Genomic DNA, 24,479 nt, shown 5'->3' with positions numbered 1-24,479 from the left:
GATGCGTGAGTCGGATCAGCCCACGTTAACTCTGGCGCCTTATTGGTTGGAGCGCTTTTTTTTTTTTTTTGGTAAAGGAGAAAGCTTTCTTCGAAATGGTGGTATGGCTGGTTATCCGATTAATCCTCAGTTACCCCGAATTATTGGTGGAACACTGGAACCTATTTAAACTACTGCAATAATTATTAAGGTGCATGTTGCGTTGACAGCACCCGCTACCTAAGGAAACAGACCAATAACTGCGAAGCTTTTGCTGTGTTTGGTTTTCAAAATTTTTAGATTTTAGAACCTCATAAATATAAATATATTTAAATGTAAAAATTTATTTTAAAATTTTTAATTATTTGATTTTCTAAATAGATAATATTTAATATTTAATTTTATTTCTCCCTCCTCTTTTAAAGTTCTATGTATTTCTACTACACATCTCTTAATTATTTCTCACCTTATAAGATACCTGAATGGATACAGAGAACTCTTCAAGAGATTTTCATAAATAAATAGATACATTCTAATAAAAAAAATACATCAAATCTAATGACGATTCCAAGAGATACAATCTTTGATGGACAAATGAATTATGTAAAGAGATGTACCAACAAAAAAATACTTAAATATCCAATCATACTCATCCTTTCATATCTATAAATAGAAAAGTGATCATATTTTTCATTCATCAGCATTCTCTTCCATCCAAATAACACTAGATTAGAGGAAAGAATTGAGAGCACTAATTGAGTGAATTTAAATGCACCCATTAAGTATTTGAGAAGAGGATTGCATTCAAAAGAGGATTGAGAGAAATTATTTCAATAAATTTGCTAATTTTTAATACATCTATATTTGGCTAATTCAGATTCGGACCTGATTCCCCTTCATTAAAGTATATTTTTAAAAAAATAAGAAGCAATTCATTATATTTTGAGAGTAGATCGTCAGGTGCAAAATGAATTCTACTCTAAAAGAAGCACCTTTCAAAGCGTGCCTCTAATAGGATAAAATCAAACTTTAATTTATTTTTTATTATGTGTAGAGAGTTATTATTTAAATATCGAAGGGATGTGAAAACAACATTTCTTAATAATGAACTTGAAGAAAAAGTTTATATAGAACAACCTGAAAGCTTTATAGTATCTAAACAATAATATAAAGTTGGTAAGCTACTTAAATCTTTATATGGGCTAAAACAAGCACCAAAATAGTGACATAAGAAGTTTGATTCAATAGTCTTATTTTATAACTTTTCTATAAGTGAGACCGATAAGTGTATATATATATTAAGGTAATATGATTCATGTGTTATTATATATCTTTATGTTGATGATAACTTAGTACCAACATAAAAATTATTCATGATATTAAATATTTCTTATCTAGTAATTTTGATATGAAGGATTTAGGACCAGCTGATGTAATGTTAAGAATTAAATTAATAAGACCACCACAAGGGATTACTATTACACAATCATATTATATAAAGAAAATGTTAAAAAAATTTGATAAGTTTGATTGTAAACCCTCAAGTATAGCCTATGACCATGGTGTAAAGTGGAGTAGAAATAAAGGTAAACCAGTGGCACAATTAAAATACTCACAAATTATTGGTTCATTAATGTATATTATGAATTATACTAGATTGGATATTGCTTATGCTATAGGAAAACTTGGTAGATTTACTAGTTCTCTTAATACCCAATATTGAAAAGTATTTGATAGAATACTTAGATATTTAAAAGGCACTATGTTTTATGGTATTCATTATACTGGTTATCCTACTATATTAGAAGAATATAGTGATGCTAATTGGATTGTGATTTAAAAGACTAAAAATTCAGTATTAGATATGTATTTACACTCGATGAAACTGTTATAGCTTGAAAATCAACCAAGCAAACTTATATATCAAGATCTTCTATGGAAGTTAAGATGATTATACTTGATAGTACCGGACAATATATAGAATAATTTAAAAGTTTATTAATAGATATTTCGCTTATGGATAAGTCAATTTCTATCGTATCCATGCATTGTAACAATCAAGTAGCTTTAGTTAAAACTAAGCAAAAATACTCTTATGAATTTAAGAGGCACATATATCTGAGACTAAAAATATTAAGGTACCTTCAAAAACATATAGCATTTGAGTATAAAAATACTACTAAGAATATATCAGATTCACTAACCAAAGGACTTACAAGAAGGCAAGTTATAAAATTGATGAAGGGAATGGAATTGAAATCCATTAATTGATCATCCAACAATGGCAATCCAACCTTACTGATTAGAGATCTCAAAAAGAAGGTTCAATAGATGCTAATAAGTTATTTTAGGATGATAGGAGAAGCACTAATAAATAAATAAATAAATAAATAAAAATAATTACTCCATAGTTCTATTTTAATAAAAGTGCTTTTTAATACAATGAGATAACTTAGAAAAATCACTTTTTCTCTTTACAAGACATCCCGAGTGGATACATCACAAACGGACTCTTTGAGAGACTTCCATAAATAAAGAGATGTATTCTAATAAAAAGATCCATCTAATTTGATGATGATTCCAAAGGGTACAATCCTTGATGAAAAGATGGATTATGTGAAAGGATGTATCTAAGGAAAGAATGTCTAAGTATCTAATCGTGCTCACCCTTTCACATCTGTAAATAGGAAAGAGATTATACTCCCCTTCGATCAAAACAACATCTCCTTCCATTGAATAATATCAGGTTAGAAAAAAGAATTGAGAGTACTAATTGAGTGAACTCAAATGTACCATTAAGCATTTGAGAAGAGGATTGTGTCCACATAAAAGAGGATTGATAGAAATCATTTTAATCAAATTTATTGATTTTCAATGCATCTAGATTCGGCTAGTTCGGGTTCGATACTAATTCTTTTTCATTAGAGTGCACTTGAAGGAGAAACAAAGCATTGCATTGTATTTTGAGAGTAGGCTATCATCAATTGTTTGCGTCGAAGCAAGATGAATTTTACTCTAAAGAAAGCACCTTCCAATACATACCTCGAATCGGGTATCATCAAACCTTAATTTATTTTTCATTGTATGTAGAAAGCTATTAATTAAATATCAAATATAAAATTATAACATCAAATAAGAAAGATTTTTCAATAGCTAGTAGTTGGGAAGTGCAGTCCTCTAATGCAAGCTTATGCTTAGTTTGCAATTTAATCAAACTGAATTAATATTGAAATTATTATGGTTCAATAGAGTATGAAATTTATCAGAAATAATTTAAATTGTCCAAATATTTAAATAAAAAATAAATTAAATCTGGATAGCACAGACACACATGGGTTTAGGTTGTACATTTGGCCCAAAAGAATGATTCCCTTTCTTTCACAGCTTCAGCCATTGGATTATGCAATATCCACTTCAAGATTTGTGAAGACAAATGGAAGAAAAAGATTAAAATACTTTAAAATCTATACAAGATATGATATAATGGTCTAATGGTTGACTTTAAGAGAAAAAATTAATTATTCTTTTGTGCGAAAGATGTAACCCGAACCCAATGGACACAGAGTACTGTTCTAAACGGTATTTGTGAGGGGATCAAGTTGTGCCTCCAAATGTTGTTGTAAAGGTGGTGGGAGCCATCCCGGACATGCTTATGGAGGAGGATTTTCTCAATGGAGGATCCATCATCATCATTTTTAAATATTATTGCATGTCTTGCTTTTAAGTTGGGTAATGAAGATAATATAAGATTCTGAGATGATGATTGATGCATGTACCAAGGAACAAAAATCATATGGGGTTGGCACTATAAATTATCATATGGGGCGGCCTTCATAGTGCGCCACATTTCTCTTAATACTAATTTTAAAGAATAAGTCTAAAATCAAAAAAATTTCTATAAATGGAGCTATTAGTTTCGTGATTAAGAATTCTTTTTTTTTCTCATTTTTAGCATATCGTAATACATACTATATGACCATATAATACACACTAAATATATAATCAGGTAAAATATATTATAATTTTTTTGATATACACCCAGCAACGATCTAATATACATCTATAACTAAATTGACACATAATTTATCGAACTTAGTTTCATCAATACAGAGTATATTACTAGTTGCTATACATCTAGCAAAATATTTATTCAATATCCCACTACACATCTTTAAATAAAATGATATATATTTTTAAAATATAGTATTCTTCAATACATAGTATATGAGCAAATGATATATACTAGACGGCTTATTAATACATACTACAAGCTTTTTTAATACATACCCAGCAACGATCCAATATACACCTACAGATAAATTGATATATAGTTTACCGAACTTAGTATTTACTGATATAAAATATATAGTCAGTTAATACACGCCTAGTAAAATATTTATCCGACCTTCTAATATACACCTCTAGATAAAATGATATACAGTTTTCGTAAACTTTCAGATACAAAAATCTTAAAAAAAAAGAGAGATTTAGTAGAGAAAAAAGGGCTTCGAGGTCTATATTGGATCGTTGCTTTGTGTGTATCAAAAAATACTACAAGAAAAGAGTATTTTTATGATAAAATTATTTACGATAAAATTATTTCATGACCAATAAGATTATTTATAATAAAAAATTAAATTTATTATAGATAATAAAATATTGATGATAAAAATAAGTTTTCATCATAAATAGTTTGCTATTAGCGATGAAACAAATTTTCATCGTAAATACTCATTATTTATGATGAATATTTTTATCATAAATAATATAATATTTACTTTAATTTTAAATTTATAAATATTTATAATAAAAATATTTTTAACATAAATAATTTAAATATTTATGATAGAAAATATTTTTCATCAAAAATAATCTTATTCCAAATGAAAATATTTTATCGCTAATATTTAAAAAAAAATAAAAAATTTTAAAAATTTTAAAATTATAGATTATTTATGACAAAAATGTTACATCATAAATAATTGAGTATTTACAATGAAAAATATTTTTCATCATAAATACTCATTATTTATGATGAAAAATTTTTATCACTAATATTTGAAAAAAATAAAATTTAAAAATTTAAAAATTATAAATTATTTATGATGAAAATATTACATCATAAATAATTTAGAGTTTGTGATGAAAAAAAATTTTCATTGTAAAAAGTCTATTATTTACGATGAAAAATTTTCATCACCAAAATTTAAAAAATAAAATAAAAATATAAAATTATAGATTATTTATGATAAAAATATTACATCATAAATAACTTAGTATTTATGATGAAAAATAATTTTTCATCATAAATAGTCAATTATTTACGATGAAAATATTTTTATCGCTAATATTTTAAAAAAAATAAAATTTGTAAAAATTATGGATTCTTTATGATGAAAATATTATATTATAAATAATTCAGTATTTATGATGAAAAATAATTTTCATTGTAAATAGCCACGACTTACGATAAAAATATTTTTATCATTAATATTTCAAAAAAATAAGAAATTTAAAAAATTAAAAATTATGAATTATTTATAATAAAAATATTACTTCATAAATAATTAAGTATTTATGATGAAGAATAATTTTTTATCATAAATAGTTATTATTTATGATAAAAATATTTTATTATCAATATTTTTAAAAAATAAAAAATTTAAAAAATATAAAAATTACAGATTATTTATGATAAAAATATAGCATCATAAATAATTAAATATTTATTATAAAAAATTATTTTTCATCACAAATAGTCAATTATTTATGATAAATTTTCATCATCAATATTTTGAAAAAAATAAAAAATAAAAAAATATAGATTATTTATGATGAAAATATTAATTCATAAAATTGATTATTTATGATAAAAAAATATTTTTTATTATAAATAGTCATTATTTATAATAAAATTTTTTCATCATCAATATTTCAAAAAAAAAGAAATTTAAAAAATATAAAAATTATAGATTATTTATGATAAAATATTATATCATAAATATTCATTATTTATGATAAAAATAATTTTTATTGTAAATAGCTATTATTTATGATGAAAATATTTTTATCGTAAATATTTTAAAAAAAAATTAAAAATAAAAAATATAATTTTTTATGACGAAAATATTACATCATAAATAGTTAAGTGTTTGTGATGAAAAATAATTTTTCATCGTAAATAGTCATTATTTACGATGAAAATATTTTCACAGCCAATATTTTAAAAAATAAAAAATTTAAAAAATAAAAAAATTATAGATTATTTTGATGAAAATATAGTGTCATAAATAATTATCTATTTGCGAAGAAAAATAATTTTTTATCATAAATAATAATTATTTATGATAAAATTTTTTCATCATCAATATTTTAAAAAAAATAAAAATTATAGATTATTTATGATGAAAATAATATAGTATTTATGATGAAAAATGATTTCCATTGTAAATAGACGTTATTTACGATAAAAATATTTCATTACCAATATTTTGAAAAAAATAAAAATTATAAAAATTATAATTATTTGTGATGAAAATATTACATTATAAATAATTAAGTATTTATGATAAAAAATAGTTTTCCATCGTAAATAGCCCATTATTTACTTGAAAATATTTTCATCATCAATATTTTAAAAAAAATAAAAAATTAAAAATATAAAAATTTAGATTATTTTGATAAAAATATACATCATAAATAATATAGTATTTATGATAAAAATAATTTTTATCTTAAATAGATATTATTTATGATAAAAATATTTTCATCGTCAATATTTTAAAAAAATTAAAAATTTAAAAAATATAAAAATTATGGATTATTTGTTACTAAAATATTACATCATAAATAATTAAGTGCTTGTGACAAGAAATAGTTTTTCATTGTAAATAGTCCATTATTTACGATAAAATATTTTCATCATCAATATTTAAAAAATAAAATATTTAAAAATATAAAATTATAAATTTTTACGATAAAAATATGGCATCATAAATAATTGATATTTATGATGAAAAATAATTTTTCAGCATAAATAGTCAATTATTATGATAAAAATATTTTTATCGTCAATATTTTAAAAAAAATAAAAAATATAAAAAATACAGATTATTTACGATAAAAATATAGCATCGTAAATAATTGATTATTTATGATAAAAATTATTTTCTATCATAAATAGTTAATTATTTATGATGAAAATATTTTTATCGTCAATATTTTAAAAAAATAAAAAAATTAAAAAATAAAAATATAAAAATAATTAAAAATTTAAAAAAATGACTTCCGACGCTGAAAAGGAATCATTCTCTCAGTATCTAGATTTTATTGGATGATGAAACAAAATTTTTCACCTACAATCAAATCAGGTCTATAAGATCCAGGAGTAAACCGTCTCAGAAAATTAAACGCAAGGAATTTGATTCAGAAAAAATATCAACTTTCACTGTATAAAGAATAAAATTTTATCAACTGTTCAATAGACTAAATTTTGTCATTTACTTCTAAACCATCCCAAAAAAATTTGGCCCATCATCCTTGTGACAATAAAATCCTATAACATCTTTAACAGAAAAATATAACTTTTTAAACACTGTCCTTAATCTGTGGCAGATGATGCACCACAGCAGCCCGATTCCTGGAACCATCAATTGATGTCGATCCTCCATCAGAAAGATTAAACTCTATATAGAAACTAAGGCTAGCAGATCATCTAAAAATTGATCCCAACAAGGTATCTGTCAAAACATAAGAAATTATCAAAATTTAAGTCATGTGTAACAAAGATTGTTAGTTAACATCTGCAATATATCAGTAGAAAAATGAATCCAACAGTATATGATAATGTATTGGTCTGCTTGTCCCCTGAATAAAATAAAATATAGATAAATTGATAAAAAATATTTTAAAAATTAGATAAAATTAGATTATACAAATACTTAAAATCAAAAAGATTATCGGTAAAAATCAGTTCACCAGTTGTCACTCATCATTACAGGATAGAAAAGGTGGGGATTAGCCCCTCCTAACTAGAAAAACAAAATAATAAGAAAAAATATAAAAAAATATTATCTTTATATCAGCATGGCTGCAAAGACAGAAATCAAACTCTGTCGGATGATAAATCTTTGTTTCGACCATATTTCTAATTATATGAAAAATATCACTGAATTTTCAGACCACTTAATTGATTAGCCCTAACAAAATCATATGAAGATCAATTAAGCTCTTTAACATGTTTTAGATCCACAAAAGCATGCATTACAAAGGATAGCCAAGCTGCTTTTTTATGTATATAATTTTTTTTGAAGAAAAAATTATAAAATAACTATTTATATAATTTTTTTATTAATAAAAAATTAAATTTTTTGATGAAAAATTTTGAAAAAATTTTTTAGACCAAAAATTTTTTAGATTAAAAAAATTAATTTTTTTGAGATAAATTCTTTTAGAGAAAAATTTTTTAGTAAAATTTTTTTTTGATGAAAATTATTGACGATGAAAATTAAATTTTCATTGCTAATAATATTATTAACAACAAAATATCTCTTTTTCATCATAAATATTTTTTTTTATTTTTTAGTGGGGAAAATTTTTTTGATGAAAATTATTGATGATGAAAATCAATTTTTCATTACTGATAAAGTTATTAACGATAAAATTTTTTTCGTCACTAATAATTTTTTTGGGCAAAATTTTTTAGCGAAAAATTTTTTTAGTAATTTTTTTTATTTTTTAGTAAAAATTATTGATGATGAAAATAAAATTTTTATTACTAATAGTTTTATTAACGATGAAATTTTCTTTCGTCGCAAATATTTTTTTAGAGGGAAAATTTTTAGTGAAATTTTTTTTGATGAAAATTATTAGCGATGAAAATAATTTTTCATCGCTAATAATTATATTAGCGATGAAAATTTTTATCACTAATAATTCTGTATTCAATACACGTCAACTGACGTCTCTTCGTGTGAAACCCTTTTTCCTCCCCCTCCCTCCCCTCTCCCCTCTCTCCTCTCCTCTTTCTCTCTCCCCTCTCCCTCTTCATGCTCTCTTTGAGCTCTCCCATCTCCCCTCTCCTCTCTCCCTCTCCCTCTCCCTCTCCATGCTCTCTCCCCCTCTCTTCCCACTGGTGAGCCCCTCTCCACCGTCACCACCGCCGTCCACCGTCCGCACCACCGTCCGTCGGAGGTAAGGTTCCAATCCTTTTTTTGTTGATCGGGCCACCAGGGGGTGGAGGTAGTTGCGGGGGAGGGGGAGGGGGGTGCGTGGGCGGCCGGTGGCACCACGAGGTCGGGGAGGGGGTCGGGGGGCGGTTGGGGGTGAAATGGGGCCGGGATGGGATAGAGGGGCAATCTGGAGTGAGACGGGGGCGGGGAGAGGGCTGTGGGCGGCCGGCGGTGCCACAGGGCCGGGGAGGGGGTGGCCAACGGAGTCGGGGCTGGAGAGGGGGCGGCTGGCGGTCGGGGGCAAAATGGGGGCGGGATGGGGTCGAGGGGCGGCGGGGGCGAGATGGGGGTGGAAAGGGGGCCGTGGGCGGCCGGCAGGGCCACGGGGCAGGGAGGGGTCAGTCGCGACATAGCGGTGCCTCGGGGCCACGAGGCAGGGAGGGGTCAACCAGGGGGGTGACGGCGGGAGGGGGTCGGCCAGATAGGTGATGACGGGGAGGGGTGGGTGACGGCGGGGAGGGAGGAAGGGAAGAGAGAAATGAGGGAGAAAAAAGAAAAGAAAAAAAAATAAAAAAAATAAAATATTAATCAAATATTTTATTATTTAATTAATAAAAATAAATCTGGATCACGATTCGAATTGGATCGATGTCGAGATCCCAATTCGGATTGGGATCCAGATCGAGATCTAATCAGGATCCAAGTTGGGATCCAGGTCGTGGGGGGTTGGAGAGGGTGGCGGTGCCGAGGGGGTGGCTCGCGAGGGGTGTGTGACGGCGGCAGCACGTGGGAGCGGGGGTCACGGGGCGAGTCCTTACGACGGAGGGTGTGTGATGGCGCCGGCGCCGTGAGAGCAGGGGTCGCGGGGGCAAGTTCGAGTGGAATGGGGTGTGTGACGGCACCGGTGCCGTGGGAGCGGGGTTCATGGGGGTCAAGTCCGAGTGGCGTGGGATGTGTGACGGCCCGGCACCGTGGGAGCGGGGTCGCAGGGATCGAGTCCTACGGGTGGGGTGTGTGACGGTGCCAGCATCGTGGGAGAGGAGGTCGAGTTCGGGCGGTGCAGGGTGTGTGACGGCATCGGTGCCATGGTAGAGGGGGCCGTAGGAGGCCAAGTCTGGAGCTCATTTAGGAAAAAAATATTTAGGAATAATGGTATGCAATATAATTCTATTCATTAGAATTAATTTATTTTTGTTATTATTGTTCAATATTATATTCATTTATATATCAAGGATTGCAGGTATGACATCAGAAGACAATGATAATGTTTGCATTTGCTGTCTACCTCGAAGGTTGAGGCGCCTTCACCGATTTCCACTGCCGCACCAGCTCAGTCGTCAGAGGGTCCTGCACTGGTAGGTCCCAGTGAGACGGATTCGAGTGAGACGGGTCCGAGTGGTATTATTATATTTTTATATAATAAATTTGATTTTTTTATTTGGATAGCTATCATACTAATGATTTATTTATTATTGTTTCAGGTCAGTCCCCACCAGTAGTGAGATGAGGGCGAGGTCCATCGAAGAATCTCGCTCTAGAGCGTTGGAGATGCGAGCACTCGGACAGCGTCTCCGTATCGAGATACCACCCGGCAACACCAGACCCATTAGGGGATGGTGCGAGCTGTGGCAGACCGAGCTGGGTATCATATGCTGCAGCTATGGCCCTTGACGCTTTTCGATTGGCGTCACGTTGTATCGACTTAGAGAGAGATTTTTTACACCCAATTATAGGTAAAATAAATTATACTGTAAATATTTAATTAGCACGATATTTTTTTAATATTTGTTATTGGCAGGATGTATTTGATATTATTGATTTTGAGAGGATCGTGTGCGGCGAGCTGTGGACGCTCATTTATTTTGTGTTTCAAGGAGTATCGCCACCATATCCATCAGCATTGGTACCATATGATGCACGATCATGGGATGGAGGTAGCACGGCAGCGGCCCTATGACAGTATCACTATGGATGATTGGACTGTTATATGTCGGCATTATCGAGGATCCGACATATCAGGTTACACATCTAAACTTCTTTTTTTTTATAATTTAATGATCGAATCATTTATTCTTAAATTCAGTTTGTTACCTACTAATTTGACTGCTAACTATACAGAGAAGATGTGCCAGAATTCACAAATCGGGCTAGACAGATCATACCATATTGTGGGGGTTTGAGATCGTTCGCTCGTCACATGGAGTAAATGGTAAGTAATTTCTAATTAGTATATAATTCTCTAACTATTTAAAATTTTTTAATTAATTATTTTCAAATTGCAGAGAGATGCTGAGAGTGGCCACTTCTGGTAGGATCGATATCTACCAGTGGACCCACCAGCGACGATCAGGAGAGTGGACGACGGGGAGCCAGGAGTTCTTTGTAAGTTTTTTCAATTATTTTTTTTATTCGTAGTTTGATTTTCAGTATGAAATTAAAATAGCTATAACTTTAACTTTTAGGACTGTATGATAGACATCAGATCCCAGCCTATCCCTGAGGACTAGACCGTACTCACAGATGATGAGATCTGTGATCAGGTGCTTGGTATAAGATCTGTTATGTTAGAAGTCTTGGACATGGGATCACTGCTCCCTCATCCTTATGCTCGCTCGGTGCTGACATCCATGCTACCTGCGATGCTCGGTTGGTGGAGGTGCAGAGACAGACTGAGCAGCGAGCTGATGAGTTAACTGTACGCATCAACGAGTACCAGTGGCTCCAATCCAGATGATAGAGCGGATGGCACAGATGGAGCAGATGATGCAGCTGATGAGGCAGCAGCAGGTCGGTCCGAGCTCATCGGAGCGCTCCCCTTCCCCAGTCTGTTCCCCTTCTGCAGATGTCGATACTTAATGGCCTATTTGTATAGCTTTTTATTTTTATTTTAGATTTTTATAATTTTAATTAAATATAATAAAATGATAAAATTTATTTGTGAGTTTATTGTGTGAATTTTTATTTTTTATTTTTAATTTATAAAAATATTATAAATATAAATTAAATATATATTCATAAATTATTTTTTAAAAAAATATCTATAAATTATTAGTGATGGAATTATTTTTGATAAATATTAGTCGCCAAAAAACATATTAGCATCAAAAAATTGATCGTAAATATTTTTTTAATAAATTTAAAAATATTAAAATTTTATATTAAATTAATAGTGATGAAAATATACATCAAAATTTGAAATATTTATGATGTAAAATTTATGTTGCTAATATTTTTTTTAAATTTTATTTTTATAAAATTTTTAATTAAATTAATAGCGATAAAATATTTTTATGTAAATAATTATATTTTGATGAAAAATTTACGTCCTAATATTTTTCTAAATTTAATTTTATAAAAATTTTAATTAAATTAATAGAGATGAAAATATTTTTATCGTAAATAACCATATTTACGATGAAAAATTTATGCCGCTAAATTTTTTTTAAAATTTATTTTCATAAAATTTTTATTTAAATTAATAGTGATGAAAATATTTTCATCGTTATTTATTTAATATTTATTAGCAACCAAAATTTTCATCAAAAATTACTATATTTGCAACGAAAAGTTTATGATGCTAGTACTTTTTTAAATTTGATTTTTGTAAAATTTTTTAATTAAATTAATAGTGATGAATAAAATTCATTATAAATAATTAATTTCGTCATAAATTATCTTTTTTTATGACTAAAATTTTTCATCATAAATAGTTTTCAAAAAAAAAATTTAACAACAAAAATTTTTCATCGATAATATTTATTATTTACGATGAAAATTTTTTTCGATCATAAAAAATTATCAACGACTGTATTATTGATGATTAAATATTAGTGACGAAATTTTCATCGCTAATAACTATTAGCGACAAAAATATGCTATTACGACGAATTTTTTTCATTGCTAATATCCTATTTTGTTATAGTAAATCTTATAGTACGTATCAAGAAGCCATCTAGTATGTAACATTTGCTCATGTGCTGTATACTGATAAATACTATATTTTGAAAACTGTGAATCACTTTATCTAGAAGTGTGTATTGTGATGTTCGATAAATATTTTGCTAGGTATGTATCAATTAGTCATATACTGTGCAATGGTGAACACTAAATTCAGTAAACTATGCATCAATTTAGCTATAGGTGTGTTTTGGATCGTTGTTGGGTGTATATCAAAAAAATATACGATATGTATCACCTAATTATATATTTAATGTGGATCATATGATCATATAATATACATTATTACATGTTAAAAATAAGAAAAAAAAATGAATGCTTTAATCATAAGATCAATAACTCCGTCAAAAAAAAAAATTAATTTTTAATATTAATTATTTATATTAATATTAAAAAAAATATGGCCCCATATGATATTTTATAGTGCCCGCCTCATATGATTTTTGTTCCGTACCAAGAGACATATTCAAAGCTTCTATTCCCTGGTCTCGATTAGCTAGCAACGTCACAGTGATATCCCTATGGACATGGAGAGAGCTTTTGGTATGTCGATCTGAGTGGTCCCTTGACAGCTAAAGATGATCGGGAGCTGCATAAGTTGAATTTTAATTATTATATGGTGTTAGACCTAGCAGGGTCGCAAGACAACATCCCTGAAGCTGACAATACTCTTTGTGGCATCTTTCTCCAAATCCCCTATCAATAGAGGGTTCTTTTGTCATGTCATATCATAAGGCGTCGGTGAGTAAGCATGTGGCCGTGGATCAAGAATAGGCTACACATTAAAAAAACTTTCTTGGAAAGGGGTTGGGTTGTGCCTGCTAGGTACCCTCTGTGATTCTAGTGCGTGGAATGCCCTAAAAACTTGTCCGCGAATCAAAGGTAAGCCGGGTTCCTTGCTTTCCCTCTGGACTACTTGGAGGAGCAAACGTGTGTCATCAAAGTTTAGGAAAGCTTAGGACCAGTTGGTCCTTACAGTGTGTTGGCAGCTAAAAGCATACTGATAGTTCTTCTATGGAAAAAAAACTTCGACATCTTCCGCTCTTCCTGCTGCCCAGGAACTTCTTTCATTGCCGCTGCTTTTGAACTTCTTATGGTGTATAGGGCATAAGGCCTCCTCCTTGCTTAACAGATGACTGTGTCCTTGTAAATCCTGCTTATTGCTATTTCTTTCTAATAATGCTGTGGAGAGGTGTTAACCTAGTACCTTCCGTATATTCTACACTAAAAACGGAAAAAAAAAAATTCATGTCCAAATTTAACAATTTTGCATATTACTTTATAACAATACAAACCTGTAGAACAGATCATGTTCAAGTAAGATCGTTACTTTATAACCAATACAAGCCCAAAGTACGCGGCATGACAAATTCATTCAAAACTCGCTTAGAAATCAGGACCTCTTACATTGAAAAATAGAACTTACATTGAAAACCAAAATGAATTAGGACAGGAGCCAATACAAGGCCAATGATGCAAATGCATGCAAATTCATCTGGAGTACCATTTGAAAATCCACACGAATGCAGACAAATTGATTGGACCAAATTTTGACCAACTCATACAAAAGTCAACTATTTACACTCATCTTTGAAAGTCGTGCTAAAAAAGTTAGCTTTGGTACCTCAAGAGCCACATTCACACAACACATTTTTTGAAAAATGGAATCTGAAGGGATCCCTGATCAAAGGCGATGCCCCATTTCAATACCAAACGTCAATATTTTAAGTATCTGTAATTCCTCAATTTGTATCTGAATATAAGTTTGAAATAAGGATCCGATGAAGAAACCAATAAACAATTATTCAAGTGTTAGATTTCCAGCTGTTACAATCTGCATCATGTTACTGAACTTGATGGTTCAGTCAAATGCTGTGGTGGAAAAGCTGCATTTTAGGCAAATTCATTCATCAATGTGTGAAACCTTTCTTTGGACTTTAAGACAAGCCAAAATTTTTATTCGATTTTCTGAAATAAGAGCTTCTGATGACCCTCAGTACAGATAATGATGTTCCAGTTTCCAGAATCTCAAAAATAAGGTTTGAATTTACCAAGAGTTGTTTGCACTGGCCACCTATAAAGGACCAGGGAAGGTGCCATTTGCCCGTTGCTCATTCCATCGCTCGATCTGCAAACATGAATGTATATGTTGCTTCAGCAGCATAACGGAATTTTTGAAAATATTTCTCACTTTTTCCATTTTATTCTTTCTTTTGTTTTCTTAAACAGGCATTAAAGAAAACATTATAGCAGACAAATATTCCATGTTTATTTTCCGCATATAGCTGGGACTGAAGTGACCTAGAGCTTAATTAGTCTAACAGCGCTTCTACTTACTGAGATGGTGGAATCAGTTGTACCAGCATATAAATAAGATTCATAAATAGAGGTGATAGAATCACAAAATAATTAAGAATGAAATAGTAAGATGGCATTCAGATATCCCAGATTCGCATATGTCTAGTGTTTCAAGTGTTGTATCATACTGGATGTTATAGGTTGTACCATTAGGACCCTATAAGAAATTTGGTACCGCTATGTGGTTGTCCGCTATTTGACACATGGTACACCACCTGAAACAGTTCCAACAGTCTGCCATGTGTCCATATGAGGTCTATCGTACTAAACCAGTACTAACTGAATACAGGCCTTCATACCTCCCTTTACAAGCTTAGTACCAGGACAACATTACCATCAACGCCAATGATTAAATGGTAATTCTTGAAATAGGACTCCACAGCGCTCTTAGCAATGTTAGATGTTTGAAATGTGAAGGTATTTCAACTCTATTTACCATCAACGCTCTCAACAAATGAAACCATTGAGGAGGTCTGATGTTTGAAATGTGCAAGTATTTCAAATCTATTTCTTGTCATATTTCAAATCAAATCCAATACTAACTGAATATAGGCCTTGGTACCTCCCTTTATGGGCTTGGCACCAGGACAAAATTACCATCAATGCCAATGATTAAATTGAACTGCTTGAAATAGGACTTCACAACACTCTTAACAAATACAACCTTTGAGGAGATCATAATGTAATGTTTGAAATGTGAGGGAATTTCAAATCTATTTCCTGTCAACACTCTTAACAAATACAACCTTTGAGGAGATCATTATGTAAGGTTTGAAATGTGAAGGAATTTCAAATCTGTTTCCTGTCAATGCTCTTAAAAAAATGCAACATTTGAGGAAGTCATTATGTAATGTTCGAAATGTGAAGGTATTTGAAATCTATTTCTTGTCATACTTGATGAGTCAGATTTAACAATTTAGTGACCACCACCACTACCACCACCATCACCACCACCAATAATAATAATACCTTCACATAACAATAATAATAATAGTAATAATACTACTACTAGTAGTAATAGTAATAGTAGTAGTAGTAGTAATAATAATAATAATTTAGTAGTAGTAATAATAATAATAATTATTATTATTATTACTACTACTACTACTATTATTAGTATTAATGTATTACTATTATTATTACTAACAATATAAGCAGTTCTTATAGGATGTTCTACAATGTGTTTTTATAAAATTGATAAACTCTTCTTGTCAAATGCTAATATATTTCTTTTGCTAAAGTTTTGCAAAAACATGCTTTATATGGCACTATGTCTCCTTCACAATCGAGCAATTTAGTGTCATCCAACAATAACACTCAGAAAACTACTTAGGAATACCCTGCACACCCATAAAAAAGGAATATGCACTGTTCTAGTCATGTGAAAACCATCAAGATAGTTTACCACTCTCCTCATGTGAAAACAAGACACACATCAGGGTGCCGCAGATGATCCTTATCCCATAGTAATCCCAAGTGGGGATATTTTCTTTTTACCTCAAGTGATCAACCAACAAGAATATTCCCTCTCAGAGGTACGTGACTATCTGTTACCAAACTGAAATCTTCGAGGAGCTGCCAAAATCAACATGCTTGGATAAGGATCAAGGACTTGGTTGAAAATGATGTAATTTTTATTTCAACAGAAATGACAAATGGACTGCATTCACTTACACTGAGGCATCTCTTATCAAATACTACATTCTAAACCACTTTGAATCCCAAATGTCACGGATAGTTTGAGCAATATATCTGTAAGGTAACCGATATTCAAACGAAACATTTTTTTTTTTTTGCAACGTTTAAGTTTTTTTTCTGTTTTATGTAGCCCACCAAGCACCGACATCCTGTAAAGAATCCATATAGCTAAACAAACATAGTTTCTTTCCCAAGCACATCTACCTAACCTCATCAACTTATCCTACCTACATTTGTGATATAGATTTATTCAAGATAGCCTTCCTTGTCAAACTTAAAGATTCATTAGATGAAGAGATTCCATCATGGTTTCAAAAAGTGGCCAAGATATGCAGGCAGTCAAGGTATCACATAAACAGCATGCAGCCACTTAGGTGGGTGTACAACTGGTTCACAAATAAATTTGTTCATGATAATGGATAAACAAGTAAAAAAAAATTAAAAAATACCTCAGAACTTAAGGGGGACAATAGAAAAGGCAATGGAGGAGAGAAGGAAGAGGACCAAATATCCAAAGGCTTGGGCTTACGCCAGCCACTTGTGTCCACCATGCACATAGAGGGGCAGCCTAAACCCAGAGGTCACCAAGGGACTGCATATACGTCCAACCACATGGACATTATGCGATTCTAAAATTACCAATATCAAAATCTCCATCCTAAGGAGATTAAACACACACTACCACTTGATTTTTCAACTTGATGAAAACATTCCTAACATGGTCTCGACAAATTCGACTTGTATTGGATTAGTGCCTGCTGAAATCCAAGAAATACATGGAACCGACCACAGCCTACATTTGAATTGGCCATAACATATTTTACCATGACCAGTACAGCTGCATAGAACAAGCAGAAGCCAATCCTGAACACATGGTCACTTGAGATGGTACACCTCAACTAAGTTTGGGCTCTAATCAAGCCTGGAAATAATAAGTGTGTGCTAATAGCAGCTTGCTATTTCTTGACAAAATTTTGCTCACAAAGGCTAGGATAACCTCTATGTCACATCTTTAAATATGATGTACAAGTAAATGATAAGGCCCAAGTGATTTGTAACATATGCCAAAGAAAATTAGATACTTAAACATACAACGAGAGTAGAAAAGTAGAGAACACAGCCCAGTAAGTACCAACCTTGCAACGAAAGATGCATTGACTTATCTCCAAGATCTTAAGTAGAGTGGGCTGGAGATGCATTAAGTGAAGGATCCAAATAAATAATGAAAAGAGTCTGGAAAACTCATCACATGTCCACAAAGTACAAGAATGTCACCCATGATTCTACATGTGAATGCGTAATTCACCCACTATGAGTAACAAAAACATTATGCCTCATTTAAAAAATATACAAAATGTTTTGTATAACCGTGACAATGTATGAAGATGAAAATCCTTAAGTAACATCATGCTACAAATATCACTGAGGGAAATCTTAATAGATAAGGTCTAGGAAAGCTAACAAATATTGATTGAATATTGCATTGTCCATTAGAAAAGTATCAACATAAACAGAAGAAAAAAGTGCATACCCATTCACTTGGGCAAAGTGAGCGATAATATTTTGCAAACTTGTCGCAGTCAGGAGCTCCCTCCCCTTTTGCTGCTATGCACCTGAATCGACATGTTATCATGAGTCATCAGTTATATCCATCAATCTCACTACAGGAATGCAGACACTCTGATTGAGATACTCTGATCATACTTGTGATATTCACAATAGCGAGTAAAGCAATGCCTTGTTTGATTTGTTGTTGGAAAACGGAAATCTGCCGGGGCTGTCTCAAGCTGTGGAGCAACCATGCTTATAATAAATTAGAATTTACAAAAATGATATCCTTTGCATGTTAAGAAACATTTGAAACCCCAATTTACATGTTTTAATCATTGAAGAATCAAACCTTTATCACTGGTTTCTCTTCGGTAGCTTCTTGCGATTCTGTCTCTTCTTGCTCAGGAGTTTCAGCATTTTCCTCTGCAACAGGATTAGTTCCATCTGCAACATGGGTCTCATCAGTCTTCTCTGGGACAGCATCCTCAGAAGTGGCATCAGCGGGCTTTGGAAAATGGAAATCTTCTGGGGCCGTGTCAAGCTATGAAGCAACCATACTTCTAATAAATTAGAATTTATAAAAATGATGTTTTAATTCCTGTACACACCAAGAAGTATTTGAAACCCCAATTTACATGTTTGTCATTGAGGAATCAAACATTTACCACCGACTTCTCTTCAGTAGCTTCTTGTGATTCTGTATGTTCTTGCACAGGGGTTTCACTGTTTTCCTCCGCAACAGATTTAGTTGCATCTGCAACAAGGGTTACATCAGTCTTCTCTAGGACAGCTTCCTCCGAAGTAGCATCGGCAGGCTTCCCATCCCCTGTTGTTTCCTCGACAGGGACCTCAGTCTGATCTGACTTCTCCTCTTTGTCCTCGAGCGACCATTGCTGCATGTGATCGAATTTAAACTAAGAGGCCAATAGGAACCCAACCGCACAAGACTTATGGGGGGGCAAAAAAAAAAAGAAAAAGAAAATGGAGTAATTCATCCTCTTCAAGTCTTAAGAACAATAAAACTGCTCTATGTGACTTAAGGATAGTCATTCTAGAATTTAGAATACAATTTTGCCATCTAAACATATACAGGTGTAAGTTCTATATTTTATCCTTTAAGTTAATGTTGTCATTAGATCATCTTTTGGCCTAGTAACTATTAGCAGCCACACACTTGTAATTTGATTAAGATTCCACTAAACAGCCATATAGATATGAATGCAATATAAGTTACCAGAATAGGTCTGATATTTGCTAATTATAACACTAATACATTTTGAGTACACTACGCAACAGAGTGATATAATGCAATATAACATAATATAATATATCTACTCATATGCCTTGAATTTCAATTTATGTCTAGAATACCATTCATATGATAGTTATGAAATAACTGTTTAGAATATTCTTCATGAAATGGTTTAACTGTACAGATAAGATGATGACTGAGTTTCTCATTTGGTAGGATACAGTACTGATATTTGAGTCCAGGAGTCTGACACTGATGCATCAGACATCAAGTTATTATTAGTTTAAAACTACTGGGATCTTGTCTGACAGATTACACTTGCATCATGTCATTCTCTGGTCAAATCACCACAAAGCTCACTCAAGAATAGCAAGAAAATAGGAAGACTACTAATGCACCCATGTAAAGCATCTATTTTTTTTTAAAAAAAAATATTTTTTCTATTTTTCCAAATAAACAATCACTCAACAAATATTGTAAATTCAAAATTAAAACAATACGTGAACTTGATAAGCATTGTGCCCTTGCGTGGTGCTGTTGCACTTTGGTGTACATAAGTTTCTTCCTTAAAACCTAGTATTACTTTTATGATGTTAGTTGTGCTTTTGTTAACATGGTACATATACTGTATCAGTTGTTCTTGTCAGCAACATAGTGTCCACTTTGAAATATTTATGTTACATTTGTTTAAACAATTAAAAAATGCTTAAATACTTTAATGATGAAAATATAAGTGCATCTTATTGTATTTATGTCTCCTTCTATATCCTTTTGCACTGGTGTTCATGAAAATACATGATGACAATATTCTTTTGTTTTTTGGGTTGTTCAATACAACATCTACCATTCTCATAAACCTTGATAGTGACTAAACAATTGATGAATATGTTTATCTTAATATCACTTGACCATTGTTAAAGCTATGCAAAAAGTTCTTACGAACTCAAGGAAAGTATGTTTGTTACAGGGTTTTAAGTATTGTTCCATTTCACACCAGATAAGTTATATGTGTGATATATTGCTTCTGGCAGTTTCTGACATGAAAAAGATTTTTCATATCAGCAAGTCATAAGTTCAGATTGTAACAACACTGATCATCAATATTTAAGATATGTGATACTGGTTGACCAAGATAGATGTCAACATAGGTCAATAAAACCTAGTTCATAAGTATTGTTTCTTTCAGGATAAATAAAAGTAAGGGTTTTTTTTTTTATTATTATTTTTTTATTTTACTTCCCAAATCATTTCAACTGCCATCTTACAATATACTAAGATCCAAAGAGTTGATTGAAGGGGCGCAATGATAAGATCAAGTGTGAGTCCATGATCCATGCAGTTACATATAACTGAGATTTTCTACCGAAATTCATCGAAAATCTTTTTTTGCTAACAGACAGCTAACAATTCCATGAATTCTTTATAATTAATGGATCCCTGCTGGAACAAACCAACAGTGAAATGATCTGAAAAGCATATTACTTTAATAACACATAACAAAACCAGCCTAAACATTAAATATTTATCTGGAGTTCATAATCGTGTTGGTTTGTAGATAAACCAATCTTAAGATTAGCTTTATAACATATCTTAGCAAGCATTATGAATCAAATTACCATGAATTCTACTTTATATCTTGTGCTTTGACCCACAGTTGTCAAAGGCCCTCCAAGAGGACCTCATGCGAGGTGGGGGCACCCCAAAGAACCTCAACAATCCCCGGGGCAAGACAATTTTACTAAGGTTATGCCTACAAGTGCCTGGAACAAAACAAGAGGCATTTGAGCAAGTGCCTCTTTAATATCCAGCATGGTTCTTTTTGTCCCCTTTTTTGCCCAATCTCTTAGAGCTTTGTAAGCATTATTTGGAAGGTCATTATGGTCATTGGAGCCATTACATATAAAGGTAACTCCAATATGTTTATTGCAAGGCTTTAAATCTCCTAGAACGGGAATGTCCTGATTTCTCCATTAAACGGGATACCCCGCTATCCCATCCCGTCCTAGTAGTTGTCCTGATAGACATCCCCCATCTCTCTTCCATTAATCTTTCCTTTCTTTCTATCTTTCTTTCTTTTTCTTATACCTTCCTTTCTTTCATTTCTTTTTTTTTCTTATCTCTTCCTTTATTTCTTCTTTTTCCCTTTTCTTCTTCTTTCTCTTTCCTTTCAAATTATTTCCTTCCTTCCTTTCTCTTTCTTGTCCCTTCCTTTCTTTCTTTACTTTTCTTCATCTTCTTTCCTTTCACTTTTTTCTTTTCTTTATATTTCCTTCTTTTCTTTCCTATTTCTTCTTCTCTCCAGACATAGATGGGTTTCGGAGTCCCAATTCCATTCCAATCCCATTTTCTCACAGGAATGGGACAGGACAGTTGGGATGCCTTCCAATCTTGCCAAGACTCAAAACCTAGGTTTAGTGGTTTGTTTTTGTCGCTTTTTTGTTTAAAAAAATCTGCATGTTTTGGGAAGTGGCATTCTGCTGCCGTCCTTAAACTTTGCAGCAACTTTAGGATGTATGGTGGTTTGTTGTTGCTGCCTTTTCCTTAAAAGAATGTTATGAGAAGTAGTGTTGCTATGTGATCAGTTTTGGAAGACATCGAGCATGATATTTAATGTTCAAGACAATTACAATTTAGAACACCGAAATCTGAATGACTAGTTTTATGATGTTGTTCTTGTTTTATTTATTTTTATACAAAGAGCATTTATTTCTCATCCCATTCTTAAATTAGCATGCCACTTTCCTCAGGCAACTGTCTTTTTGGCGCTGGTGCCCTAGGTAATATGGTGGTCATATCACCTAATGGCAGTAGTGAGTTTCTTTTTGTTTTACTCCATACAAAATAGTTTTTTAGGTTGCTAGTCTGTGATTCAAGGAATATTGCTATATTATGTCAGCACTATTACACTTGTTTTATATATGGTTTAAATGTATAAAATGCCCATAGTCACCATGGAGCAACCCATAATAGCATAGATAAGAAAGAAAATGATTTCCTTAGCATCAAAATTACATGCTGTTTTAGATTTTGCAGACAAGTCTGTGTATACTATGTGCCACCATACCATCATTTGGCAGCACTATGTGGCACCAGAGATTAGAATCCAACTGGGATTGAACATTACAAATGCTACTTTGAACCTTAATTTACAGAAAAGATAATCAAGAAATCGAGTGCATATGTGATATAAGGCTTCAGTGATCATAGACCATCCTTTACTATAGGGGAGCATGGTAATGATATATGGGCTAGAAAAGTCATACATTAATAAAAATTAAATACAAATTTAGAGGTATCCAAAGAGAATCATCAGAGATAAGACAGTAATTGTGGACTCAAAATGGCCAATTGAGTGGATGGGTATACTAAATAAGAACAACTTCGAACATTTCTAGACTTATTTTTACATAGTCTCAACAGTAAGGGCACGAACTTGCATATGTTAAAAAACAAAGCTAACCAGATTTTCCAGTAAGGCTTGCACGACATGATAAACAAAACTCTTCAATGAAGAAAATAACTATATTAAAGAAGAAAATGTAGGAGGAGAAAGAAAGATGACGAAATAGACCATAAGTAACCTACCTGACAAGAAAAAGGCATAATACACCCTTTTTATGTTCAGGAGAAGGTTAAGCCCGAAGGAATAACCAAGTTTCATTTAGAAAATGAGAAATATTACCTTAAAAATAATCAATATAATAGGTAAATAAAAACTAAAAATAGATTCATCCTATATCAACTTAAATTGATTGAAATTAAAAAAAAAAATCAACTTTTTCTCATGCATCCACCTTTTCTCCATTCAAAAAATTTCTCCTTCTCTTTCTTTATCTCAATATTACCTGATTTATGCCTATAAGTTCACGAAGAACATCTTAAAAGTCGACCACAGCAGCATAAATCTATTCAAAACTTCTTTCTTCCACTCAAGACTTAAACTAAAGTCTCTTTTTCAAAAACTAACCGAATATAAACTCATTAACGAATTCTACAATGATGTAACGAGTAATTTCGCATGAATCTTTCTCCGAATCTAACGATCTTTTCAGTGAGATCTATAACAAAAAAATGAAACAAGTCAAATAATTAGATCTACAAGGAAAGATGTGGATCCATCACAAGAAAAAACAGAATAAGATCGAATGCGACCCCGAGAAGTATCCATAGATTGAAATTTTCCGAATGAAAACGCAGGGGAAATAAGGAGAGAGTCGTCCGTATCATCTAAAGAGTACTGATGAATTGGAAAAAAAAATACCGAATAGAAGAGGAAGAGTGGCGATTACCTCGGCGAGGCTGGGGGTTTTCTCCTGGGCGGTTTCCGCCATGTGGGCGGCGACTTCTCGCTCTCAGAGGCTCAAAAATGGGGTGCGTTTCTGGACAAGAGAAGAAGTAGAACAGGGGTGGGGTTTTAGTGTCTTTAAAAATAACCCTGGATGATGCGAGAAGCGCCTCGGCGTTTCGAACGCACCAATAGGTTTGTCTTCTCTCAGCCAACAACCCGTCCAATT

General features: G+C 31.9%; 1 protein-coding gene across 2 annotated transcripts; it reads right to left on the bottom strand.

Annotated features, from left to right (window-relative positions):
• Positions 1-14,488: 14,488 nt before the first annotated feature.
• Positions 14,489-24,408, bottom strand: LOC105048643 (uncharacterized). Of its 2 annotated transcripts, XM_010928030.2 has the most exons (7): positions 24,255-24,408; positions 19,379-19,606; positions 19,063-19,254; positions 18,867-18,949; positions 18,694-18,775; positions 15,158-15,234; positions 14,489-14,992 (listed from the first exon to the last, which is right to left on the bottom strand). In XM_010928030.2, exons 1-6 carry the CDS (start codon positions 24,294-24,296, stop codon positions 15,181-15,183), a joined length of 681 nt encoding a protein of 226 aa, XP_010926332.1. In that variant the 5' UTR covers positions 24,297-24,408; the 3' UTR covers positions 14,489-14,992; positions 15,158-15,180. The 2 variants fall into 2 exon arrangements, with proteins under 2 accessions (XP_010926332.1, XP_010926331.1); XM_010928029.2 differs by having other exon boundaries at positions 14,489-15,234.
• Between the last annotated feature and the right edge of the window lie 71 nt (positions 24,409-24,479).

The sequence above is a fragment of the Elaeis guineensis genome, chromosome 7 (assembly GCF_000442705.2).
Source record: "Elaeis guineensis isolate ETL-2024a chromosome 7, EG11, whole genome shotgun sequence".
Lineage (NCBI taxonomy): Eukaryota > Viridiplantae > Streptophyta > Magnoliopsida > Arecales > Arecaceae > Elaeis > Elaeis guineensis.
The sequence above is the reverse complement of the archived record's forward strand: the minus strand, read 5'-3'. Positions and strand labels throughout refer to the sequence as shown.